This window comes from Manis pentadactyla, chromosome 12 (assembly GCF_030020395.1).
Source record: "Manis pentadactyla isolate mManPen7 chromosome 12, mManPen7.hap1, whole genome shotgun sequence".
Classification (NCBI taxonomy): Eukaryota; Metazoa; Chordata; class Mammalia; order Pholidota; family Manidae; genus Manis; species Manis pentadactyla.
In genome coordinates this window covers 13,051,363-13,078,057 of record NC_080030.1, presented here as the reverse complement: position 1 = coordinate 13,078,057, position 26,695 = coordinate 13,051,363, and the positions used below count along the sequence as shown (strand labels likewise).

The 26,695-nt window shown below is 45.4% G+C and overlaps 1 protein-coding gene across 3 annotated transcripts in view; it reads right to left on the bottom strand.

Annotated features, from left to right (window-relative positions):
• SMIM7 (small integral membrane protein 7) overlaps window positions 1–25,779 on the bottom strand; it is a 29,930-nt gene extending 4,151 nt beyond the window's left edge. For 2 of the 3 annotated variants that reach the window (XR_005022812.2, XR_005022811.2), the window contains exons 1-5: window positions 25,680–25,779; window positions 25,557–25,598; window positions 25,051–25,103; window positions 19,920–20,010; window positions 9,066–9,205 (exon numbers count right to left, since the gene is read on the bottom strand). Coding sequence is in view for 1 of the 3 variants with exons in the window: in XM_036876158.2 (XP_036732053.1) it covers window positions 9,190–9,205; window positions 19,920–20,010; window positions 25,051–25,103; window positions 25,557–25,598; window positions 25,680–25,705 (228 nt within the window). In the remaining 2 variants the exon portion in view is untranslated. Of the gene's footprint in view, window positions 1–8,083; window positions 9,206–19,919; window positions 20,011–25,050; window positions 25,104–25,556; window positions 25,599–25,679 lie in introns of those variants that run through there. The other variant, XM_036876158.2, reaches the window with a different exon arrangement.
• Between the last annotated feature and the right edge of the window lie 916 nt (window positions 25,780–26,695).

The following is a 26,695-nucleotide window of genomic DNA, read 5'->3' as shown; positions in this document are numbered from 1 at the left end:
TTGCTATTTCTTCAACCTGGAATGCTCTTCCCCTATGTTTGGAATCTTACTTTCATTCAGGCATAAGCTTAAATGTTACCTCTTCATGGAGCTTCTTATGACCACGCTACAACTCTAGCACTTTCTATCACAATAGGGACATTATCATGATTTATTACTTATTTTGGGTCCTTATTACTTATCTTTTCCCTCTAGAAGGAAATTAACTAGTCAACAACATTTCTAACCTCTATAACAGTGTCTGGCACATTCTAGATACTCAATAATTTCTTGGTGAACGAATGAACAAATGGATTATGGATTAAATGAATGACTGAATAAATGAGTAGAAATTTCTCTTTTCCATAAACTATATTTTGTAACTATTGTTTTACCCAATAGTATAAATTATAAATCAATGCTTTTAGAAAGAAATGAAACATTTCTTTTCAAAATGAATTGAGCTTAAATGATTTAGAGTAATACATACAGATTTAGTAAATAAAAGTCTGTAAAAAAAAAATGAGTGGGTCCTGTTGTATGAGGACGTGGGTTCCACTGCTAATTTAGCAATGTCTGGTTATGAGACAAATAAGTAACTTTTATGGAATCAAGTTTTCCATGTTTCCTTGGTTTAAAAATCTAAAACATGACGGGCAGCCTGTCAATCCCTCAGCCAGGTGGCCCTCGGCCCGGCCCGCGGTGGTGGATGGCAGGGCGCGTGGCCCCCGGGGCCGCTGGGGCTTGCATCCTGCCGGTCGAGGCAGGGCCGCGCAGGCTGGACAGAGCCCGGGGCTGCGGGCGTCCTGGGCACTCGGCCGGCGCTCAACAGCAGGTTGTGGGGCTGCCCGGCGGGGTGCGTGGCGGCCATGGGAGGGCAGCCAGCCTATTATTATTTTTTTTAGATCTCAAAAAACTTGCTGAAATAATGTCCCCTATCTGGAGGCTTCGAGTAATATAATCACCTGACCGGACTGATCTGATCATTTGTTAGGTTAGATTAGAAACCATTATTCTGTTTAATGCCATTTTATATTCTCAGTTACTCCCATGAAGCAAAGAAACAAAATCAGTGGCTGTTTTAATTCTCCAATGAATGGCTTTGATACACATTTTATTTAAGTGTCTACAGAAATAAAAGAGAAGATAATGATTTTCTTTTCTTGGTAAAGGAAATGCAGAATAAACTATAACTTTGTTGTAGTTCTCATCCTTGCCTGGCCTGTCCTGCTCCAGGCAGCACTTACAGGGTCTGAGCCTTCCTGCCCCTGCTCTAAAAACTCGGCGGCCTCCCCGATTCTCGCCTGCGCCCGTGGCCTCGGGAGGTCCTTCCCCCACACCACACACTCACTGGCCGTGCCCACGTGCTGCCCGCAGGCCTGGCCGGCCCTATTCCTCCCCGCCCCTAAGGGGGTCTTCTCCACTCCTGGCATGCTAGCCACCTAAACGGTCACCCAGGCGACTTGGTCCTCGCGCCTCAGAGGACCTGGCCACAGTCACGTGGCTGGATTTGGGGCAGGAAGAGGAGGGAGGCCCAGAGCTCAGGGTTCCCAGACTCCAAGGGAAACGCATGAACCGGATCAGGTACAAGCCATTTGCCACACAGCAGACAAGGGCCGGGGGCTGGTGTCAAAATTCAAGTCAGAGCAGCTGGAAGCAGGAGGAAGCTACTCTCGAAGACCCCAACCTGGCCAGTGCACCATCTCAGAAACAAAGGCGCTGTGTGGTTCTCCAACACACAAAACAACATGGAGGTAATATCCTCCCCAAAGCATGTCCTACAGGCATTAAAGGCTGCCCAGAGAGACGAGAGAGTGTCAAGTCCTGGGGCATACCTGGCCCCAAGCTGGCCCCGTTACAGACAGCCACACAGGGGGGACGACCTCCCCAAGAGAATGTCCTGAGCTCCGCTCAATTCCCAGGCTCATGGAAGACAAGTGTGGAAAAAGATAAATGTTCTTCTACAGGCTCTATTTCTCTTCTCTTTTTAACCGCAAAAGTAGTGTTGGTTTTCCTCTTGCTTCGTGGGTGCTCAGATGCTTATTACTTCTTTGTGTGTTCTTCTCCCCACCGACAATGCGAGTAATAGATGCTTCATGTAGACAAACAAACACAGTAAAGCATAAAGCAAGATTTAAAAACCACTGATGGGTAATGGGAAACCACTGCACTAGTCTTACCTTTATGCATGTCTGAAATTTTCCATAGGAAAGTTAAAGGTGAGAAAAGGAAAAAAAAAATCACACAGCCAGGCCTGTTTGTTTATGTGCTGTCTCTGGCTGTTTTCAACAATGACAGTTACGTAGTTGAGGAGACTGGTGTGGTCCACACAGTCAAACGTACTGGCTGTCTGGCCCTGTGTTAGCATAACATCTCTCAGCATAACATCTTTCAACCCTTGTGCCTAAGAGTCCCCGGTCGTAATCCCTGGAATCTCTAAGTAAATCATGACACATGGCAAGGGAGAATTAAGGCTGCAGATGGAAGTGAGATTGCTAATCAGATGACCTTAAGATAGGGAGATGACCCCGGACTACCCTGGTGGGCCCGAGGGAATCACAAGGATCCTTAAACGGGGAAGATGGAAGCAGAAGAGTCAGCATTAGAGAGATGGCATCAGGTGAAAGACGCAACGAGCCACTGCTGGCTCAGAATACGGAGGAGGGGCCAAAAACCCAGGCAGCAGGTGGCCTCCAGAAGCTGGAAAAGGCGAGAGAACGTTCTCCCATGGAGCCTGCAGAGGAGCAGCTCTGCCAATGCCTCGATTTGAGCCCAGGGAGGCCCTGTGTGGATTTCTGACTGCCGGCACTGTGACATCATAAATTTGCATTGTATTAAGCCATGACATTTATGACCATTTGTCATAGCAGCCACAGGGAAACTCATGCAAGCCCCTGACTGAAAAAACTGACCACCCTCTCCTTCAGATCCAGCACTGCCCAACTGGAGTTTTCCACACTGAAATGCGCCTGAAACGTAGCTGCTGTGCCTGAGGTTATTAATCATAGTGAATTGAGATGCAGACTGACTGAATGGACAGCATAGGCTCTGCCTACTCAAAGTGTGGTCTCCGGGGACCAGCAGTTTGGGCACCACCTGGGAGCTGATTAGAAATGCAGAATCACAGCCTGCTATGTGCAATGCTCAGTTCGCCAAGACCCACAGGGGACGCACAGGGACATGGCAGTCTAGGATGCTATGGTCAAAGCTACCATCCACCTCCACACAAATATTCTGTTATGGAAACAGGAGCAAAGTCCCTTCATAGCAATCGTCAGGATCAGCTTTCCTAGACCACATGGAGGTTTTTTTAGTTTGTAATGCCTTAAAACATACTGTTAGCTAAGAACATGAGCCAACAGCCATTGAATATCTCCTACAGGTGACACCCTTGACCATCAGTTATGGATGCTTGTGCCCCACTCCCTCCCCCCAAAAATTTGTATGTTGAAGCCTTAACCCCCCCAATGTGACTGTATGTGGAGATGAGGCCTTTTTAAAGAGGTAACTAGGGTTAAATGAGGTCACAAGGGGAGGTCCCTGATTCAGTACAGCTTCTAAGATCCTTGAGAGACACCAGGGATGCAGAGGAAGGGCCGTGTGAGGACACAGCAAAAAGGTGGCTGTCTGCAAGCCAAGGTTCAACCAACCCTGCCACCACCTTGATCCTGAACTTCCAGCCCCCGGAACTACAAGAAAATAAATGTCTGTTGCTTAAACCACCCAGTTAGTGACATTTTGTTATGGTGGCCTGAGAAGAACAAGACTCATTTAAGCCTCACAAAACCTCTTCAAGGAGGTTTTTAAAATTAAAGTAGTAGCACAGACACCACCATTTGAGTGCCTGCTGCACTTCAGACAGGCTATAGGCTGGCTCGCTCTCTATACAGGCTATCCACGTGTCGAGGTTCTCTCCCTCACTGTCCCCATGTCACAGATGAGGATGTGGAGGCACAGAGAGGCCACAATGCTGCCCCATGTCACACTCTAAGGGACAGAACCTGGATCTGGGCCAGACGCCTGCTTTGCTTTCTGCCACTTCTGTCCTTTCCAACTTTTTCCCAATTTACACAGTAAACTCTAATCAGATGCACAAATGCTTCATTTTCCCTAAAAATAACTTCTACGAATACCCCAGCATGGTCTATACTCACGTGGCCCACATTTGCCAATAAAGGTCACGACAATCATGTGAACTCAACACAGAGGAGCAGGATTCACTGTAAGATGTCTTTTTTTTTGTTTAAACCGTCTAATCCAGGAGTTGGCAAACTTTTCCGTAAAGAGTCAGAGAGCAAATACATTCAGTTTTGTGTGCCAGATGGTCTCTGTTGCAAGGACCTGATTCTGTCTTTGGGGCTCAAGAGGAGCCACTGATAGTACATTAAGAAATGGGTGTGGCAGCGGTCCAATAAAACCTTATGGACAAAGAAACTTGAATTTCCTTTCATTCGCATGTTGATTTTTTTTCAACCATTAAAAAATGTAAAAGCCATTTCGTCTCGTGGGCCATGGAAAGACAGGTGTCAAGAAATAGAGAATCGCAGCCTGTGCCCCTAGCCTGCGACACGGAATCCGCACTTTGCCAAGACCTACAGGGGATCCACACAGACACGGAAGTTTGAGACATTACGGTCAAAGCCAAAAACATGAACTGCCAATGTGGGCAGCAGTTTGTCGACATCAGTCTCATCCAAAACCCATTGGCCAAAATAAAGCCACAGAGCCATACATACAATGAACTAATTCTTGCCATTTTTTAATTGAAAAATGTGGGTTTTGAATTTCCAATTGCTGCAGGTCCTTCTGCCCGATTTCTCATCTAGGAATCCTTGCTATTACCAAAGTCTCATTTTCACAGAACTCTCTGAGTGCCAGAGAGGGACTTGAAGTGGATCAAGTGCTTTTCTTTCCATAATAATGAAAATCAAGAGAATGGTGGAAACAAACCCCCAACAGAATTTGGTCTTTTGTTAAAAAAAAAAATAACATGACTTTTGCTTTATATACAAACCGCTACATCCTTCATCAACACAGGAAAACATCAGGAGGTTTGTCAAATATTTCACAAACTCAAATATGGTTAAGAAGGAGATAATGAAATGGTTGAAATGAAAAGAAAATGCCTCGCTAATGACAGCCTTGCTGGCTTTTCCAATCTAAGCACTTCAGAGGAAAGCCCATCTCATTATCACATTGTGTTGCAGCTCAGAGGAGCTCCTGCTGGGAGGAAAGGCAGGGAGCCTAGGAGGGATCTCACCCCTAACCATCAAGAGAAATAAAATTGGGTTTTGCTCTATTAACCACATCACTTGAAAACGGCTTGCTCAATTTTCAGCAGACTTGAAAAACCTGTTTACAAATGAGTATTAAAATCCAGACCACAAGGCATGCAGACATTTCCACCTGAATGGCTTTGGGAGAAAGGGACTGAGATTCTCCATCATCCCCTAGGCTCAGGGGTCAGCAAATCTGTCTCATAAAAGGGCAAGACAGGCAGTATTTCAGCTCTTCAGGCCAGATGTCTCTGCCACAACTCTGGCAGCCAAAGCAGTCTTAGATAATACACACTCAAAGGAGTGGAGCTGGGTGCTGATAAAACTTTATTCACAAAACGGACAGCAGGCTGCACTTGGCCTGGTGGGGGGTCATAGTTTCTGACTTCTGCTCGACAGCAGCTGGAACTAAACATGAGAAACCCATGTCAAGGAGGGTCACACTCCATTTCTCAAGACGACAAGGGTGGAGGAAGCAAAGGGGGGTTTCCAATACGAATCCCAAAGTCTGCGGCCAGGACAGGTGCTGCACACCTCAGCCTGCTTTTCATTCTTCATCTGAGGCTTCTCACCTTGGCAGTGACTCCATGGAACACGCTTCAGGACAAGGAGTAGCGGGCAATTCTTATTTAGATGGTTGTTAAGCTCCTTAACCATCAAGACCAAGGTGGATAGCCAGCAGGTGTGATGTCAACTGCTGTTGCTTGCACAAAGAAACAGTTATCTGGGTGGAGTTGAAAAACCTTGTCCTTACTCACAGGTTAAGCAAACTGAAGTGGCCTAACAACACTCCTGGGTCAGTGCTGACGGGGCTCTAGAACTAACCTCTCCGGTGTGTATGTATGAACAAATGAATGAACAAATTAATTTAGACAGACAAGGATGTAACTTGTCCAATATGCATTTTTCTTTGGGGTTCTTAGCCCAAAGCTGTCAAGGTAGATCTCTTTTTAAGAGAGACCCAAAAATGCCACCAGGGATGATGCACTGAGATGTTCATCATGGCATTAGTTATAATAGACAAAAACTGGAGACAACCCAAGTCTCCATCAGCTGGGGACTAGTTAAATTAATTATGGAACATCCTTATCCTTACAGCAGCTCATTTGTAACTCTTGGGAATGATATGTTAGGAAAAAATACAGAAAATGTGTCATATCATCAGATAAGACAAGCAAGCAGGCCAGAAGATACAAAGATACAACCTGTGCAAAGAAAATGGATGCCCACATCCAATGCACAGTGCAGAGAAATAGCCAGAAGGAGGTGTACCTCAGGCGATGCTCTCTGAGGGAGTGTGATTATGGGTGGTTTTTTCCTTCAGATCAAAGCTGTTATCTTAGGGTTTTTCTACAAGGAATGCACATTGGTGGTAAAACTCTTTAAGACAAAAAAAACAAACAAAAGCTGCTAAAGCCACAATGGTGGCACATGACGATGCAGCCTTCCAGGGCAGCACCAGTGAGGGAAGCTGGCAAAGGCCACCAAAATAGGGACAGCAGTGGCATTTGTAACAGCGGACAAAGTTCAAGTTCAAAGTACATACAAGAGGACCAAGGTTAGAGAGATTTATTGACACTGCAAATGAGAACCAAGAAGCCTCTCTGGTGGCTCAGAGAATATGAAGGAAATGCCAGAATAAAAACAGACTGCTCTGTCCACTCCTGGACCTATGTTGTTTATACCAATATGTGAAGAGAAAATTCTGGAAAGGGAATGGGAAGACGGCAAAAGGTTTTCCATGCTGGAAACAGTTTCCAATATTTTTAAATGATCTTTAATGGTGGATGTGCCAAATGCATAAATGAATGTAGACTAGAAGAAGAAAACTCAGGCAGTGAGGGCATCCATAGGTCAAGCACCTGGCCCCACAGTTCTGTTTATAGACCCTTACAACCACTGCAGGCAGGTAGAACTTTCAGGCCCATTTTACAGATACAGAAAGTGAGGCTTCAAGAGGGGAAGCAACCAGCCAAAGAGCAGAGATGGTATTTGAACCCACATGGAACTGACCCAAACATGAGTGCTTACATGCTGAGGGACCCTATGCACCTAAGTTCAAACTTCCAAAACCTTTGATGCTAATGAGCATTCTCAAAAAGCCTTGTAAAGATACACATCGGTGAGATGTAACTTAAAGTGTACAGCAGCCTCTGCTTTTCACTGCTTAAGGTCACACACAGCTTGTAAGAACTTAACAATAAGATAGTAGTTCTCTGGAGAAAAATACAACTATTGAAAACAAATCTCAATGTCAGCATTCTCTTCTCAGAGCACGACTCATCCCCAGACCCCACAAATGCCTCGCCACATTGAAGCCTCAGAGCTGGGCTGGATAAGGCAGGCCTCAGAAGCTCCCTCACACCATTCACACAGCTCAACGACTGGCCAGCAGAGACCCCGGCACGTCTGTTCTGCTGTCAAGATAACACGCCCAGGCAAGGCTCAACTCAGCAGCTACGTTCCCTGCTACTTACAAACCACGGGGTGTTTTTTGGCCCCGATTTAACTAGGGAATAAATTATAAATTATAGAAGCAATGAAGTAGAATGACATTAGCTGAGCAGTAGTAAACGTGGACGTGACCCTGGTCCAGCAAGGCCCCACTGAGACCACTGGCTCTTTCACTACTTCCAAGCTGGAAATCCTATTTGCCCAGTTCCTGCCTGACATGTACTAAGCAAACTCTGAGATGAAAAATCTCATACTGCCTCTTTTCTGACTTTAGGACAGCCTCCAAAATGAATCCTACTGTTTCCCACAAAGTTATTCTAAATGGTTCAAGTTGGAAGTCAAGCTCTTGGCTAAAAAGATACATAAACAAAAGCTTTTCAGAAACGGGCTTTATTTTCAGCGCCATTTAGTTCTAAAAGTCTATGCATTTCCTTTCCCTCCCACCAGGTTCACCTGCAAGTCAGGATTTCACAAACCACAACAAACAAATCAAACACTTGGGGGATCTGGACACCATTCATTTTGGCAATTAAAACAGGACTCACTTTCAAAGAAGCTTCTGTGCAAAACGCTGTATTTCCTCGAATGAGGCCCACTGTTCTGCAACCTTGAAATTGCCCACTTGAAAAGCGGACTCAAAAACAAAAACCCAAAGTTTTGGGACTGGGTCCTGATATCACCACATAAATCACTCATTCTGAAAATTGTACGATTAATGGCCCCCAAAGTTACTTTAACAGAATGCTTCAAGGCAAGTCGAAAATTCTCACAACATGGTCCCCCTCCCAACCATCCCTGCCAACTGTGCAGCACCTCCCTTCCGTGGGAATCCACCATACTTCACCCTTAAAGACCTGGGAACAACCTCGGCTGCCCTGATCAGCTGAGCAGAGCCCGTCAGGACAGGGAAGGAATCTAGACACAAACCCAACCCTGCTGTCAGACCCAGCAATGGTGAACTTGCTTGCTATTCATAAACACAGTCTAATACAGAGGCTGCATCAGACTTTAAAAAGCCAACCTTTTGGTTTCAGATCTCTGGATGAAAATGGCTTTTAAAAATCTGCGTAATTAGAAACAAAAAGGGTGGTGATTTAAAAATTAACCAACAAATATCCAGAATCGGGTTTCTAGGGTAAAGCCTGGTAGAAGAGTACAACCGGATCAAACAATCTAGACGTGTTCTCTTACCAGTGGGGAAGGCAACACTACCACACAGTCCCTTACATAAACCCCCCTGAAACTCCTTAGGCAGACAGCGTTCCAATGCAGAAACCAAAACCAAAGTATCTTTGTCAAGACAAGTGTCGTAGCTGGGAAACTGTGCGCGTCTTGGCAAACACTTTTTCCACCCACCACGAGCTTGGGCTTTCTGGGAAGGTCACTGGTTTTCAGGTCAAAGCCATCCTTGACGTCATCAGGAGTGGAGGGAGGAAGGCTCGGTGTCTGGGAGGTGGGTTCCTGCTTCCGTACCTGGGGCTCAAGAGCCGAACAGCCTGGAAAAGTCAGAGGATAGAAATGTCCATGAGGATGGGAAGCTGTCACTCTGAAAACATTTTTTACATTACTATTACTGAGATTATTTTATATCATTGTCTTGTAACTCTTCTGTTACACAATGTGAATATACTTCACTACCCAACTGTACACTTAAAAGAAAAAGGTTCTAAAAAGCATCTACTTCATATGAATCTACAACATTTTATGTTAGCTCATTCTGTTTTGCAAACGACTTTCATAAATAAAAATGACCTTTGAGAAAACAAATGATTATAGTTAACTCTGTTCATTGAAGAAAATTTAGAATAGAAAAGTCCTGGAAACTATAAATGTTCGTGAAGTTTGGGAATGGGTACATAAATTATGACACAGGCCTACATGGGGAAAAAAACAGCTGTTAAAAAGATATACACATAGCCAGAGACGGGTAAGATTCCTCAAGGGAGGAACAACCTAAGACAGGCACAGTCGCAGGGGGGCCATCAGGTGAGAAATTGGGGATCAACAGAGGTGAGGCTTAGAACCTCACCCCCCCGTTCTGAGAGAAATCTTCTGCATACGTGGATGTTTTATTGCCCTGGTCTAGCTTGGATTAACACATAGTCTACAGGCACACACCTGATCATCTACATGTGCTCTCTTACAACACTAAACTATGTTTTCTACCTTTATCTTGTATCTACCTACCACTTCAGCATTTTATTAAAAATAATAATAATAAAGAGAGAAATGTGGTATCCACATATAAATCAAGTATAAAAATCAAATGAGTATTCATATTTGAACTGACTGTTTATAGTTCATAATGCATGAGCAAAACCGAAAGTTTCTGTGATGACTGCCCTTGTACTGTTCACTATGTAACTTATTCATTATGTAAGAATTTGTTCTACATGTAAAAACTTGTTTGTTATGCCTCAGAAGATTGGAGACTGACGAAAATTAGGCTTGGGGTGGATTAATGATTGTGCATTGAGCATTGACTCCCCTATACAAAATTTTATTGTCGTTAACAACCATTTGATCAATAAATATGAGAGATGCCCTCACAAAAAAAAAAAAAAAAAAAAAGGACAGACTTCCAATGGTAAAATAAATAAGTAACCGGGATGTAATGTATAGCATAAGGAATATAGTCAAGATATTGTAACAGCTTGGTAGGGTGATAGCTGGAACCTAGAATTATGTATATAAATGTTCTACCACTGTGTTGTACACTTGAAACTCATGTAATGTAATAGTGTGTGTCAACTATCCTTCAATAAAAAATAATTATTATAAAAAAAAAAAAAAAAAAAAAAAAAAAAAGGAAAAAAAAAAAAAAAGATATACACAGAAATGATTTCACTCATCTGTGGAGCATAAGAACAAAGGAAAACTGAGGGAACAAAACAGCAGCAGAATCATAGAACCCAAGAATGGACTAACAGTTACCAAAGGGAAAGGGACTGGGGAGGGTGGGTGGGAAGGGAGGGAGAAGGGTGGGAAAAAGAAAGGGGGCATTACGATTAGCATGTATAGTGTCGGGGGGCACGGGGAGGGCTGTGCAATACAGAGAAGACAAGTAGTGATTTTACAGCATCTTACTACGCAGATGGACAGTGACTGTGAAGGAGTATGTGGGGGGGACTTGGTGAAGGGGGGAGCCTAGTAAACATAATGTTCTTCATGTAATTGTAGATTAATGATAACAAAAAACAAAACAAAAAAAGATATACACGGGGGAAAGGCTTAAAGATGGCAGCTTGAGAGGTGAGATAGAAACCTCCTCCCAAAACCACATATAATATGAAAATATAGCAAATACAACTAATCCTGAAAGAGCAACAGGAAAGGTGGCTGTGACGGACTGCCTACTGGGGAAAAGAGCAGACCTCACAGAAAAGGGTAAAGTACCAAAGCGGCCATCCAGCGGACCCAAGCCCCTCCCCCACCCCAGTTCACCAGCAGGAGGAAGAGAAACTGAGCGGGGAGGGGATGGAGGCCCAGCACTGCTGAACACCCAGCCCTGGAGGTCTGCTCTGGGAGCACAAACCTACAGTACATGGTGCTCGGGAGATTAGTAAGGTTGGACAGCTAAGACAGGTGGAATGCTCAGAGAGACTGAGATTCCAGCCACTTGTAGAGAACAGGTACCCACAACTGCCTGCTCTGGGACAAAAGAAAGGCGGGCAGTCTGAAAGACTTCCCAACAGCGAGATGGCTGCTAAAGGGGCAAGGAGTGCACAGAGACTGCTGCTCAGGAGAAAGGACAGGTGAACAAAACTGGCCCGGTGCACTCAGCCCAGCAGGTTGGGAACTTTCATGAACTTCAGGCTATTCACCCCCTGGCTGGCAACACAGCTCTGAGGCCCTCAACCGCAATATGTGGCCTGCCACTCCTTCCTCCCTGCCGGCACTGGCTTGCAACCTACTGCCCTGGCCATTCCTCCAGGCCAGCCAGAGGGTGGTGCCACCTACAGCAACTACAAGAGCATAGCATAGAGTCTCCTCCCTGTGTGCTCAGCCCACTGGCCCTGGCAGTGGAGGCAGGCCCTGCAGTCGGGAAGCAGGAAAGAGCTCTCTCTTCCCAGCAGGCACCAGCGCCGCCTGCCAGTGACCCCTGCCATCATTCCAGGGCGTGAGCACCTCCAGAGAGTGGAGCTTCTGGGCACTAGAGGGCACTACCTACACAAAGTTACTACTACAAATAAGAAATGTCAAAAGAACCTGGTACAACACAAAATCCAACAAACACCAGAAAGAGGGCCAGGTGAAACTGAACTCACCAATCTTCCTGAAAGAATAATTCAAAATAAAAATCATAAACATGCTCATGAAGCTAGAGAAAAATATTCAAGACCTGAGGGAGGAATTCAACAAAGAGAAACTTTGAAAAATATAGTATCTGAAATGAAACATACAACGGAGGGATTTAAAAGCAGATTGGATGAAGTGGAGGCGGAAAATGAAATTAAAATTAAGAGAACAGGAATAAAAAGAAGCTGAGGCACAGAGAGAAAAAAGGATCTCTAGGAATGAAAGAATGTTAAACTGTGCGACCAATCCAAATGGAACAATATTTGCATTACAGGGATACCAGAAGAAGAAGAGGGAGAAAAAGGGATAGAAAGTGTCTTTGAGGAGGTAATTGCTGAAAATTTCCCCAGTCTGGGGAAGGACATAGTCTCTCAGGATATGGAGGTACACAGATCTCCCAACACAAGGGACCCAAAGAAGACAACAACAAGACAAATAATAATTAAAATGACAGAGATCAAAGATAAGGACAGACTATTAAAAGCAGCCAGAGAGAGAAAAAAGATCACATATAAAGGAAAACCCATCAGGCTATCATCAGACTTCTCAGCAGAAACCTTACAGGCCAGAAGGGAGTGGCATGATATATTTAATGCAATGAAACAGAAGGGTCTCAAACCAAGAATACTCTACCCAGCAAGATTATCATTTAAATTTGAAGGAGGGATTAAACAATTTTAGATAAGCAAAAGTTGAGAGAACTTACCTCCCACAAACCATCTCTACAGTGTATTCTGGAAGGACTGCTACAGAAGCAAGTGCTCCTAAGGCTAAATCGCTGTCACCAGAGAAAATAAAACCACAGTAAAGGAAGTAGACCAACTAATTACTAATCAAATGCAAAATTCTATTAACTACCCCAAAAGTCAGTCAAGGAATACACAAAGAATATAGGATATGACACCTAATTTAAAGAGTGGAGGAGGAAGAAAAAGAACGGAGGGAAAAAAAAGAACCTTTTAGATTGTGTTTGAAATAGCATACTAAGTGAATTAAGTTAGACTGTTAGATAGTAAAGACACTCTTAAATCTTTGGTAACCACGGATCTAAAGCCTGCAAAGGCAGTAAGTACCTATCTATCAATAATCACCCTAAATGTAAATGGTCTGAATGCACCCATCAAAAGACAGAGCCACTAAATGGATAAAAAAACAAGACCCATCTATATGCTGCCTACAAGAGACTTACTTCAAACCCAAAGACATACACAGACTAAAAGTGAAGGGATGGAAAAAGATATTTCATGCAACAAATATGGAGAAAAAAGCAGAAGTTGCAGTATTTGTATCAGACAAAATAGATTTCAAAACAAAGAAAGTAACGAGAAAAGAAGGACATTACATTATGATAAAGGGGTCAGTCCAAGAAGAGGATATAACCATTATAAATATCTATGGTGCCCAACACAGGAGCACCTACATGTGTTAAACAAATACTAACAGAATTAAAGGGGGAACCAGAATGCAATGCATTCAATTTATGAGACTTCCAACACACCACTCACTTGAAAGGACAGATCAACCAGGCAGAAAATAACACAGATGCAAAAATACTCAACGAAATATTAGCAAACTGAATTAAAAAATACATCAAAAAGATCATCCATAATGATCAAGTAGGATTTATTACAGGGATGCAAAGATGGTACAATGTTAAAAAATCCATCAACATTATACACATCAACAAAAAGGACAAAAATCAAATGATCATCTCCAGAGATGCTGAAAAAGCATTCAACAAAATTCAACATCCATTCATGATAAAATTCTCAACAAAATGGATAGAGAGGGCTAGTACTTCAACATAATAAAGGCCATATATAACAAGCCCACAGCTAACATCATACTTAATGGCGAGAAGCTGAAAGCTTTCCCTCTAAGGTCGGGTACAAGACAGGGATGCCCACTCTCCCCACTGTTATTCAACATAGTACTGGAGGTCCTAGCCATGGCAATCAGACAAAACAAAGAAATATAAGGCATCCAGATTGGTAAAAGAACAAGTCAAACCATCACTATTTGCAGATGACATGATATTGTACATAAAAAACCCTGAAGACCCCACTCCAAAACTACTAGAACTGATATCTGAATTCAGCAGAGTTGCAGGATACACAATTAATACACAGAAACCTGTTGCTTTCCTATACACTAACGATGAACTAGCAGAAAGAGAAATCAGGAAAACAATTCCATTCACAATTGCATCAAAAAGAATAAAATACCTAGGAATAAACCTAACCAAGGAAGTGAAAGAACTATACTCTGAAAAGTACAAGACACTCATGAGAGAAATTAAAGAAGATACCAATAAGTGGAAACACATCCCATACTCATGGATAGGAAGAATTAATATTGTCAAAATGGCCATCCTGCCTAAAGCAATCTACAGATTCAGTGCAATCCCTATCAAAATACCAACAGCATTCTTCAATGAACTGGAACAAATAGTTCTAAAATTCACATGGAACCACAAAAGACCCTGAATAGCCACAGCAATCCTGACAAGGAAGAATAAAGCGGGGCGGGTTATGCTCCCTGACTTCAAGTTCTACTACAAAGCCACAGTAATCAAGACAATTTGGTACTGACACAAGAGCAGACCCATAGACCAATACAACAAACTAGAGAGCCCAGATATAAACCCAAGCATATATGGTCAATTAATATATGATAAAGGAGCCATGGATATACGATGGGGAAATGACAACCTCTTCAACAACCAGTGTTGGCAAAACTGGACACCTACATGCAAGAGAATGAAACTGGATTATTGTCTAACCCCACAGACAAAAATAAAGTCAAAATGGATCAAGACCTGAATTTAAGCCATGAGACCATAAAACCCTTAGAAAAAACCATAGGCAAAAATCTCCTGAATATAAACATGAGCAACTTTTTCCTGAACACATCTCCTCAGGCAAGGGAAACAAAATAAAAAATGGGACTACATCAAGCTAAAAAGCTTCTGCACAGCAAAGGACACCATCAGCAGAACAAAAAGGCATCCTACAGTATGGGAGAATATATTTGTAAATGACATATCCAACAAGAGGTTAACATCCAAAATATACAAAGAAATCACACGCCTCAACACCCAAAAAGCAAATAACTTGATTAAAAAATGGGCGGAAGATATGAACAGACACTTCTTCAAAGAAGAAATTCAGATGGCCAACAGGCACATGAAAAGAGGCTCCACATCGCTAATCATCAGAGAAATGCAAATTAAAACCACAGTGAGATATCACCTCACACCAGTAAGGATGGCCATCATCCAAAAGACAAGGAACAACAAATGTTGGCGAAGTTGTGGAGAAAGGGGAACCCTCCTACACTGCTGGTGGGAATGTAAATTAGTTCAACCATTGTGGGAAGCAGTATGGAGGTTCCTCAAAAAACTCAAAATAGAAATACCATTTGACCCAGGAATTCCACTCCTAGGAATTTACCCTAAGAATGTAGAAGCCCAGTTTCAAAAAGACATATACACCCCTATGTTTATCGCAGCACTATTTACAATAACCAAGAAATGGAAGCAACCTAAGTGTCCATCAGTAGGTGAATGGATAAAGAAGAGGTGGTACATATACACAATGAAATACTATTCAGCCATAAGAAAGAAACAAATCCTACCATTTGCAACAACATGGATGGAGGTAGACAGTATTATGCTCAGTGAAATAAGCCAGGCAGAGAAAGAAAAGTACCAAATGATTTCCCTCACTTATGGAGTATAACAATGAAGTAAAACTGAAGGAACAGAATGGCGGCAGACTCACAGACTCCAAGAAGGGACTAGTGGTTACCAAAGGGAGGCAGAGGAGAAGGTTGGTGGGGAGGGAGGAAGAGGGGATTGAAGGGCATTATGATTGGCACACATGGTGTGGGGGGTCCCGGGGAAGACAGTGCAGCACAGAGAAGACAAGTATTGACTCTGTGGCATCTTACTACGTTGATGGACAGTGGCTGCAATGGGGTATGTGTGGGGGACTTGATAATATAGGTGACTGTAGTAACCACACTGTTTTTCATGTGAAACTTATTTATTAAGAGTGTATATCAATGATACCTTAATTAATTAAATAAGTAAAATATATGTGGAACTCTGTATTATCTTTATAACATCTCTGTAAGTCTAAACTCTTTCCAAAATTAAAAGGCTATTTGAAAAAATATGAGACAGAGGCAGGAACATCTGCCATTGCAAAAGAATGAAGTTGGAGCCCTACCTCACACCATATACAAAAATTAACTCTACATATACAAAAAATTAATTATACAAAAATTAAGGTTCAGGCATGTTTCTCCCCTTATTTCAAAAAAGTTAACTCGAAATGGATCACAGACCTAAGTATTAAAATGACAACTACAAAACTCTTTGAAGAAAACTGAGGCATAAATCTTTATAACCCTGGGTTAGGCAATGACTTCTTAGCTGTAACACAAAAAGCATAAGCAACACAAGAAAAAATAGGCTGGACTTCATCAAAATTAAAAATGTTTGTGCTTCTACTGACATCAAGAAAGTAAAAAAACAACCCACAGAATGGGAAAAAATACTTGGAAATCGTATCTGCTAAGACACTTTTGTATCCAGAATACAAAAGAACTGTTACAATGCAGTAATAACCCAATTTAAAAATGGGCAAAGGATCTGAATAGACCCTCCTCCAACAAGGACATACAAATGGGCAATAAGCTCATGAAAAGAGTCTCAGCATCGTTAACCATCACAGAAATGCCAATCAACCTTCATACCCACTCGGATGGCTATAATCAAAAAGACTGACAGTATCAAGTGTTGGTGAGAATGTGGGGAAACTGGAGCCGCCAAACAACGCTGGTAGGAATGTTAGTTGCTGTAGTTACTTTGGAAAATAGTCTGCCAGTCCTCAAAGTGATAAATACAGAGTTACCATATGACCCAGCAATTTCATTTCTGGATGTATCAGAGAGAACAGAAAAGTTCAGTGTGTACAAACACAAATGTTTGCATCAGCATTATTCATACCAGCCAAAAAACGGAGACATCCCGAATATCCATCAACTAATGGATGGGTGGACAAAAAAGTTCTGGCACCTCCAGACAACGGACTATTACTTGGCCACAGAATGGAATGAAATGCTGACACAGGCTTTATCATGGAAGAACCTGGAAGACATCATGCTGAGTGAAAGGAGGCAGACACCAAAGACCACATGTTGTATGATCCCATGTAGATGAAACGTTCAGAACAAGCAAATCCATAGAGACAAAAAGCAGATCAGCAGCTGCCAGGGGTTGGGGGAGGGGGACGGGGAGTCACTACCTAATGGGCACAGGGTTTCCCTTTGGGGCGATGAAAATGTTCTAGAATTAGATTATGGTGATAGTCGCACGACCCTGTGAATAGACTACAAAATACTGAACTGTAAAGACTTCCACTTTTTCCTTACTAATTCTTCTCCGTAGTTTGCACCTTTATTTTCTCCCTATCTTTCCTGACCAATATCTTATTATGAAGACTCAAAGTGAGTTGCAGTGATTAGTACCCTTGGTCCCTAAAGGTTCAGGCATCTTTCTCCCCTTATTTCAAGTTTTTCATGACTTTTAAAGTAGCTCAGTTCAAACAATGCACAAGTGGTTGCTTTTAAAGGAGCTCAGTTCAAACGAGACATAAGCGGGTGCCAGGGAACAGTGAACCACCCTCTGGACCTACTAACTTTCCCAGCAATCACAGCATGGTCTCCATGGACATGCTGGAATAGATCTTTCCAATTCCCTTGCTAGCAGTGTTCCCCCACAGACTTCAGGAACTCAGTCAGCATTTATTCAATGTTTACTGGATGGAAGTCACAACTGAAGCCGGAGTGTGCACACAGGTGACATCCAGCCTTCTCTACTTTCAAAAGATTCCCCTATGTGGACAGAACCTTTCAGCACAACAGTGATGGGTCATCACAGTTGATCATGAAGGTGTCGTCCTTCAAGTTACCTGACTCTTCCCATTCTTGGACATTTAGGTGATTTCCAGCTTTTTTAAAGCCTGGGAAAGCCAGTCACTGCCTCCCTGACAGAGCCCTTTCTGGAGAGAATCGTCTTCCACTTATGGTCCCTGATGGCAGAGTGGCCCATGTCAGGGGTCAACACAGTCTCTGTAAAAAGTCACACAATGAGTAGTTCAGGCTTTGCAGGTCAGGAAGACTCTGTCACATCACCTCAGCCCTGCTTGCTGTTGTTATGGAAACAATCACAGACATGGGTATAGCTGTATGACAATAAAACTTCATTCATGAGAACAGGCAGTGGGCAGATATGCCCATGAGCTGTGGTGGAGAATGCTGACCTATGTTAGCTACATTGGAACCAGGACAACCCCAGTCCACTTGAACCTGGGTGACACCTAGCTAGGCCAATCAGACTCTGCTCCCAGGAAATGATCAGGATATTGGGCTACTGACTAAGCTGGCCTTGGGCTGAACTGGGGGGTCCCACAGCCTGAAGCTACCATCCTGGTTACAGGCCAGCAGATGAGCAGTGAAGGAAGCTGGTTGGGGAAGAGGACAAAGGAGCCAATGGACAGAAGAGAATGATAAAAACATATCAAGTTCTTCTCCACCCCAGGACCTTTGCACATGCTGCTTCCAGTGCTACCATGCCTCTCCCCAGCTTTGCAAATGGCAGGCTTCCCCTTCGTTCTTTAGGTCCTGACTTAGATGGCAGTTTTTCAGAGACTATCCCTCATCACCCCCTAAACTGGGAGCCCCTCTCCTGTTTGCCACCTTGCAATTTGATTTTTTTTCCCCATTTGCTTGTTTTCTGTCTGTTCCTCCTGTTATACTGGGCATTTGCTGATGGCAGGGACAATGGCTGTCCTGGACTCAGCTGCAAGCCCAGAGCACAGCCCATTGATGGACAGTTGTGATGAAAAAATTAATGGGTAGGTGGGAACATACAGTGACAAAGGCTATAGGAGAGCCCCCAACACCACTCTACTTTCTGGGAGTCCTAGTTTCACTTCCTCTATGATTCTGCAAATTCCTTGATCTCTTCACAAGCCCTCTTTGTACCCAGGTGGACCGCACCTGAGCTCCCCAGAAAGGGCCTCTCTGGACACACACCACAGGCCTAATTCTGGGCACTATGACACTTTTCAGGGGCACAGTGAAACCCCTCTTCCCCAGATTTTCTAAGTCCTGGAATCATCTCCTCAAGTGGCCACTAAGCTGGAACAAGACCACCCAGCAACCAAATTCAGCATCCCGATTATTCAGGACAGCTGACTTCATTCTCTTCCACTTTGGGGGAAACACATGGGGATGCGCAGAGCATGGCCAAGGATGCCAGACTTTCCTGTTCATCTTTCCTTGGGCCTGTTTACTATAAGTCTCGCTATTCACTAACAGCAGTAGCGGAAGGAATCATGGCCCCAGTGCTGGAAGGGAAGCAAGCTGAGTGGTTTTTTTTTAAAACCTAATGAAAAAATGGAACTGGGCAGAAAAAGGACAAAAAGTCCGAATACGCTTCTGCTGGCTTCCAGCAGGGCAGGAGCAGGACCCAACATTACGCTGGCTGTTCAAGCCACATTTTCCACCTTGGCAGATGTCAAGTGTATGCTAAGCACAACGGAGCTGGCAAGAGGTAACAGGGCCGTGTGCATAGGGGAAGGCGTTTCTTGGCAGCGCCTGCTGAGGCTCCAGGTGAGCCAGGATAGGGGAACACCACGTTCCAATCGAAACTCCAGCCGGGACCACGGGACACAGGTTAACCCCTGTCCCAGCTCCAACTCTAGCTTGCAGAGTTCTTATTTTGAAAGCAGAAAGCATGACACAAAAGTGCAGACTGAGGAGACAGAGAACAGCCATCAGGTGGGTAATCCTGGAGAACGGCTCTGCAGCACAAGGCAGGGGCGCGCAGGCTGGACTTACACGATCATGCAGAGCATCATGAAGACATTCCACAGGGCAATGAAGACCCGGAAGTGCCTGAGGCTGAGGAGGAACTCTCGGATGTTGTCACCTGGAAAGTCAGAAAGTGTTTTTACAAGCACTGTTAACATTTCTGCCGCCACGGCTGCCCTGTGCCGCTACGGTTTCTGCCCACCCCGAGTCCACTGCCCCCCATGTTCCAGTGACACTGCAGTCTTTTCCCCAGCCTCAGCACTCAGGCTGGAGCTGCCACTACCACCCTGAGAGCACCAAGCCCCCATCCTGATCAGCTCGGAGAGGGAGATGTGACCCACATCTGCCCAGTGAAAGTCAGCCCTGGGACTTCTGCTCCAGCTACTAGGGAAGCGGCACTTGCTTTCTGCCAGGCTTGCTGGGCTGGTAAGATGTAAGCCCAGTCCCCTGAGGCAGGGGTCAGCGAACTACGGCCTATGAGCCAAGGCCAGCCCCTGGCACCTGTTTCTGTGTGGCCCATGAAGTGAGAATGTTTCTATAATTTTTAATAGTTAAAAGAAAAAAAAGTCAACAGTATTCTGTGAGACACAAAAATTATACGAAATTCAAATTCCAGTGTCTATAGTCTTACTAAAGTATACCATGCCTATTCATTTACATACGTACATGGCTGCTTTCAAGCTACAGAGTTGAATTGCACCACAGACTGTATGACTCCCAAAGCCCTAAGTATTTATGGTCTGGCCTGTCACAGAAAAAACATGCTGAACCCTATTCCAGGACTATCTTTGTCAATGTAAGCCAGCCTGATAGGAAAACCACTCCAGAAGGAGAAAGAGAACTGCAGAGGGTCCCATGCTGGAGGGCTGGTTTGAGTCTGGAATCCAGGTGTGACTGAGAACAATTCTACCCATGGATGATTCCACTGGTTTTAATTACTCTGAGGTGGGTTTTCAGTGTTGACAACTGAACAAGCATACTAATTCAGGCAAGTAAAATGGGATGATGGCTTACTCTAGTCCCCTCTGATGCCACGGAACAGAAACCACTCCAACAAGAGGCAGTTTGCTCCATTAAGACTCCAGAGACACACAAAGAAATACAAGGCATCCAGATTGGTAAAGAAGTCAAACTGTCACTGTTAGCAGATGACATGATACTGTACATAACAAACCCTAAAGAATCCACTCCAAAACTACTAGAACTAATATCTGAATTCAGCAAAGTTGCAGGATACAAAATTAATACAGAGGAATCTGTTGCATTCCTATACACTAACAATGAACTAGCCAAAAGAGAAATCAGGAAAACAATTCCATTCACAATTGCATCAAAAAGAATAAAATACCTAGGAATAAACCTAACCAAGGAAGTGAAAGATGTATACCCTGAATACTACAAGACACTCTTAACAGAAATTAAAGAGGACACTAATAAATGGAAATTCATTCCATGCTCTTGGCTAGGAAGAATTAATATTGTCAAAATGGCCATCCTGCCTAAAGCAATCTACAGATTCAATGCAATCCCTATCAAAATACCAACAGCATTCTTCAACGAACTGGAACAAACAGTTCTAAAATTCATATGGAACCACAAAAGACCCTGAATAGACAAAGCAATCCTGAGAAGGAAGAATAAAGCAGGGGGGATCTTGCTTCCCAACTTCAAGCTCTACTACAAAGCCACAGTAATCAAGACAATCTGGTACCGGCACAGGAACAGACCCACAGGAAATGAACAGAATAGAGAGTCCAGATATTAGCACCAAGCATATACGGTCAATTAATATACAATAAAGGAAGAGTTCACGTACCTCAACAAACAAAAAGCAAATAATTCAATTAAAAAATGGGCACAGGATCTGAACAGACACTTCTCCAAAGAAGAAATTCAGATGACCAACAGGCACATGAAAACATGCTCCACATCGCTTATCATCAGAGAAAAGCAAATTAAAATGAGATATCACCTCACACCAGTAAGGATGGCCACCATGCAAAACACAAACAACAACAAATGTTGGCGAGGATGTGGAGAAAGGGGAACCCTCCTACACTGCTGGTGGGAATGTAAATTAGTTCAACCATTGTGGAAAACAGTATGGAAGTTCCTCAAAAAGCTCAAAATAGAAATACCATTTGACCCAGGAATTCCACTCCTAGGAATTTACCCTAAGAATGCAGAAGCCCAGTTTCAAAAAGACATATGCACCCCTATGTTTATCGCAGCACTATTTACAATAGCCAAGAAATGGAAGCAACCTAAGTGTCTATCAGTAGATGAATGGGTAAAGAAGATGTGGTGTGTATACACAATGGAATATTACTCAGCCATAAGAAGAAAACAAACCCTACCATTTGTAACAACATGGATGGAGCTAGAGGGTATTATGCTCAGTGAAATAAGCCAGGTGGAGAAAGACAAGTACCAAATGATTTCACTCATCTGTGGAGTATAAGAACAAAGAAAAAAACTGAAGGAACAAAAACAGCAGCAGACTCACAGAACCCAAGAATGGACTAACAGTTACCAAAGGGAAAGCGATTGGGGAGGATAGGTGGGAAGGGAGGGACAAGGGGGAAAAAGGAACATTACAATTAGCACAAATAATGTAAGGGGGGAGCATGGGGAAGCCAGTATAACACAGAGAAGACAAGCAGTGATTCTATAGCATCTTACTATGCTGATGGACAGTGACTGTAATGGGGTATGTGGTGGGGACTTGATAATGGGGGGAATCTAGTAACAATAATGTTGCTCATGTACAAAAAAAAGACTCTAGAGACTAGATTTCAGAATTCTTCCAGGGTTTAGAGTCAATCACCCACCCTCTCTAGGCCTCCAGAATGAAGAGAAAAGGTCCAAATTCGGTATCTACACTAAAGTGTCATCCACAGATCACAGCTGTCTGGTAAGTATGGAGTATCTGGCAGTCAGATATTTTCACAGCAACCCCATGTGACAGCCATCTGGCACTGCTGCACCATCCAAGCACGTCATCAGCACACGGTCTGGCTAAACTCAGTTTAGATGAGTCTGGCATGGTCCAACCCATGGGGTTAGCCGTGTGCGGCACAGCCCACGTAAGTACTGGCCTGGCATAGACTGCCAATGTCAGCGATGGGTCCATCCCCAGAATGTCTAAGAGGAACTGCTTGGCAAGGCCCTTCTGAGCCCAGGCCTAAGGAAACCCAGCACTCTGGCCATTAACAGATGCTGACCAAAGGCCAGTCATTCCAGGCAGCAGGGACAAACAAGACAGGTGGCCCTGCTGTAAGGCGCTCACAGAGAGGACACACACTCAACAAGCAATCACACACCTGATTATCCACCACAAGGGCCCTAGAAACTTAGAACTTGGGGACCCAATGTGCTGCATGTCGGGAAGAGAGATCAGAAAAAGGCTGAGGTGACGCATGAGCTCTGACCTTAAGTAGAGGCAGAGTTTACTGCCCTTCCATGCTGATGACCTGTGCCAGTCCCTGGCCTCTGTGTGTCCCAGTTTCCTACTTCTAAGTGGGAATGGTGAGGAACTGGGAAGACCTGAGCACACTGCCCAGCACACAGGGAGCTCTGAATGGAATGGAGGGAGAAGAACGTTCTCTGCAAGCGCAGCAGCAGATGCAGACTCATGGCTGGAAGTTACCTCCAGGGTGCTCCTGGTCGAGGGGAGCCACTGATCTGACTGTCCTTGCCACTGATGCTCCTGCCCCTTCCAGGCCCTTAGCCCATATCTCCCACCCACCACTGCTCCAATCAGATCTGTAGACCACAGCCCCAGGGGGCTGGTAGAAAGCCTTCACAGAATGGGAAGCAGTGTCTACTGTTGCTAAACGAACAGGTGGATGGTCGAGTGATTAAGGATATAACCTCTGGGGTCAGAAAACGCAGGTTCGAATCCTGACTCTGTCACTGATTGGTGTGTGGTCCTGAGAAGTCAAGCCACATCTCTGAGCCTGTTTCCTCACCTGTAAAACAGGAGAATGCCCCTCACCTGTTGGGGATGGAGATGGAAGCACCCAACGTGGCAGCCACCACTGGGCAGACCCCTAGTCAAGGACACCCGTCAGACTGTCTTCAAATTCACTGCTCCTCGGGGTTCTTGCCATCCTCGTGCAACAGTCCATCACAACTCCCACTGCCTTGGCTGTGACACCACCTCCTCAGGCAGCTTTTCTGTCATGTGCTCCCGCCAGGGCAGCAACCCCATCACCATCCTCACCTGATACCTCCTCCTTTACCACTTGTTCTTTGTTTTAGGAGCTATCTGCCCACCCCATGGTAGTACAGCCCACAAGGTAGGAATCACATCTGTCTTGCTCCGTGCTGTCTCCCCAGCATCCAGCACAGTGGCCGGCATGTGCAAGTACTCCATAAATACTTAGTAAATGAATGAGTGAATAAATGAATTCAAGTCATGTATAGGTCCCAGCAGAGTCCAAATAGTCACAAATAAATTAAGCAGCAAATGTAAATTCCAGGGCCTCCAGAGACCAGGCAGGAGAGATGACATAAAGATGAAGGGGTTGGGCCTGGGATGAGGTAGAGGCCACAGGCCCTGCCTCACTGGGGTCCTGCTTCTCAACCCCATCCAGCAGGTGTCAAAAGATTGCTTGAACGCTGAGTCTGTCAACTGTTCCAATTTTTCCCAAAAAATCAGACATCTGAATTTCTATGTGACATCTCCAGACTTACTTGGAAGTTCTAATATTTTAAAGAACAGGTCTGCAGCACTCTAAAAGCAATAGCTACTTGTGAGACTATTTGTTCATTCAGTCATTCATCTGGAGGGCTGACACAACAAGGACCCAGGAATGAACCAAAACACGCTGGAGCCTCTTGTCTGGCGCTTAAGGTCAAGTGTGACGGGCAGATATTCACCAAGACAACATACATAAAGGAAAAATACATCTGTAGAAAGTGATATGAGTGCCCATCTACACAGCGAGGTCTGGTAGGAAAAAGAAATGGGAGGCAGAGGTGGGCAGAAGGAACAGTACATACTCAGAGCTGTCTTACACACACACACACACACACACGCACACGCACACGCACACGCACACGCACACGAAAAGAAATCTGGGGTAGGCCTTGGTGAAAAAGAACTGTCCTCTCTGAAATGGCCCAATTTCAGAATCCAGAAAGGAGGCCTTACCTGTGCTGGGCTCCTTTGATTCCTCCCCAAAACCCTGGGTGTCCTTCTTTTTCCTGCAAAAAGGAGCAGACAGTGTCCACCTTCAATGGGACAGAAAGACGGCTCAGTCTCCTGGCCCTGACCCCGAGCTCAGTGGGCACTCAGCTTCAGCTACAGCCCTGCGGCTGACCAGCTGCGTGGTCTCGGGCCGGTCAACGCCCCTCTATGGGCCACCACCTGCCCTGCCAATCACAGCCAGGCAGCAGCCAACGACTAGGTGGAGAGGGTGGTCTCTGGGTCCAGGGCAGGGACAAAAGTTTCTTGACGGATGGGCCGGAGGCTCTCCAGAGCGTGCGCAGAGGGGCCCCAAGGGAATGGAAAGTCTGGGTTTCTAATAGCTTAGGGAGGCGAAGGTGGAGGATGGAGGCGGGGCCAGAGAACGGGCTAGCCCCCTTGGGGCGGGGCTTGGGGCGGGGTGGGGCTACGGGCCCCTTGGGTGGAGCCGCGGTTCAAAGAGGCCTACTCACAGCTTAAAGTTGAGCACCGCCCCGGCATTCATCAGCAGCGTCCTGCGGAGGGGGAATGCGATTACTTGGGCCGCCCCTGCCCCTTCAGGCCCTCACGCCCCAGTCTCTGGTCCCCCTAGTTACCCGAACAGCAGGACGTCCCCGATCATCTTTACGGCCGAAGCGTCCGTCAGAACCGGAAGCGGAAACCGGGGGGAGGAGGGACGAGGAGCACGAGCTGACCAATCTCGAAGCAGCGCTGGCGGCCTAAGCCAATCGAAGCCCGAGTCAGGCAGGTTGCCGCCCACTGCAGGTCTCCCTTGGGAAAGAGCTAACGCCCCTCCTTGCGGGGAAGGCTCAGAGCGCCGCGAGGGATGCGCGGGACGAGCGTGGGACGTAATAAGGGGCGGAACCATCTGGGGCGGGATTGAATGATGCTTGGGAGGCGTGTCGCGCATGCGTGAGGGCTCGCGCTCTGGAGAACCAGCGCAGTGACTTTTGCTTCCCTTGTCGGGGTGGTGTCCAGTGGGACTCTGGAAAAACAGAGCCCCAGGTCGCTGAGCTGCACAGGGGAGTGATTCCTGATGCAGTGGGCTCCCCAGGCATGAATGCCGCAGCTGGCTTGCAAAAGGAAGGGGTCCCGTTGGGGGCCTGGGAGGCGGGGTTCGCCACTAGGCTGGCACTGTGCGGGGGATGGTGGCCGACCGAGCAACCCCCTCGGAGGACTGGGGTCCCTATGAAGGATGGGGGTCATGACTTAAGACCCACGAAGGACGGGGTCATTACAGCTTCAGAGATGATAGGAGTCGCTCCTGCACGGATCCCCCTGGGGCGTGGGAAAAATGGGGTTCACAACGGGCCGGGCCCCCCAGGGGGTGGAGATCGCGACCCAAGGGCTCCACAGAGAGCATGGGCCCCAATCGAGCCCCACCGGCAGAGTCCCGTCAGACGCGTCCTGCCAGGGTTGGCTCCGCGCGGGAGGGATCCTCCGCAACGGACAGCCTCCCTGTCCAACCCGCGCTCCCCAGGGACCCCAGCTGGGCTGAATGGGGTTGTGATGGCCCAAGGGACAGGGTCCTGGACGCGCAACCGGGCGCCGTGGGCCAGGACGGCCCCACGACCCGCCCCGGGGCAGCCGTAGCCCCTCCTCTCCTGCAGCG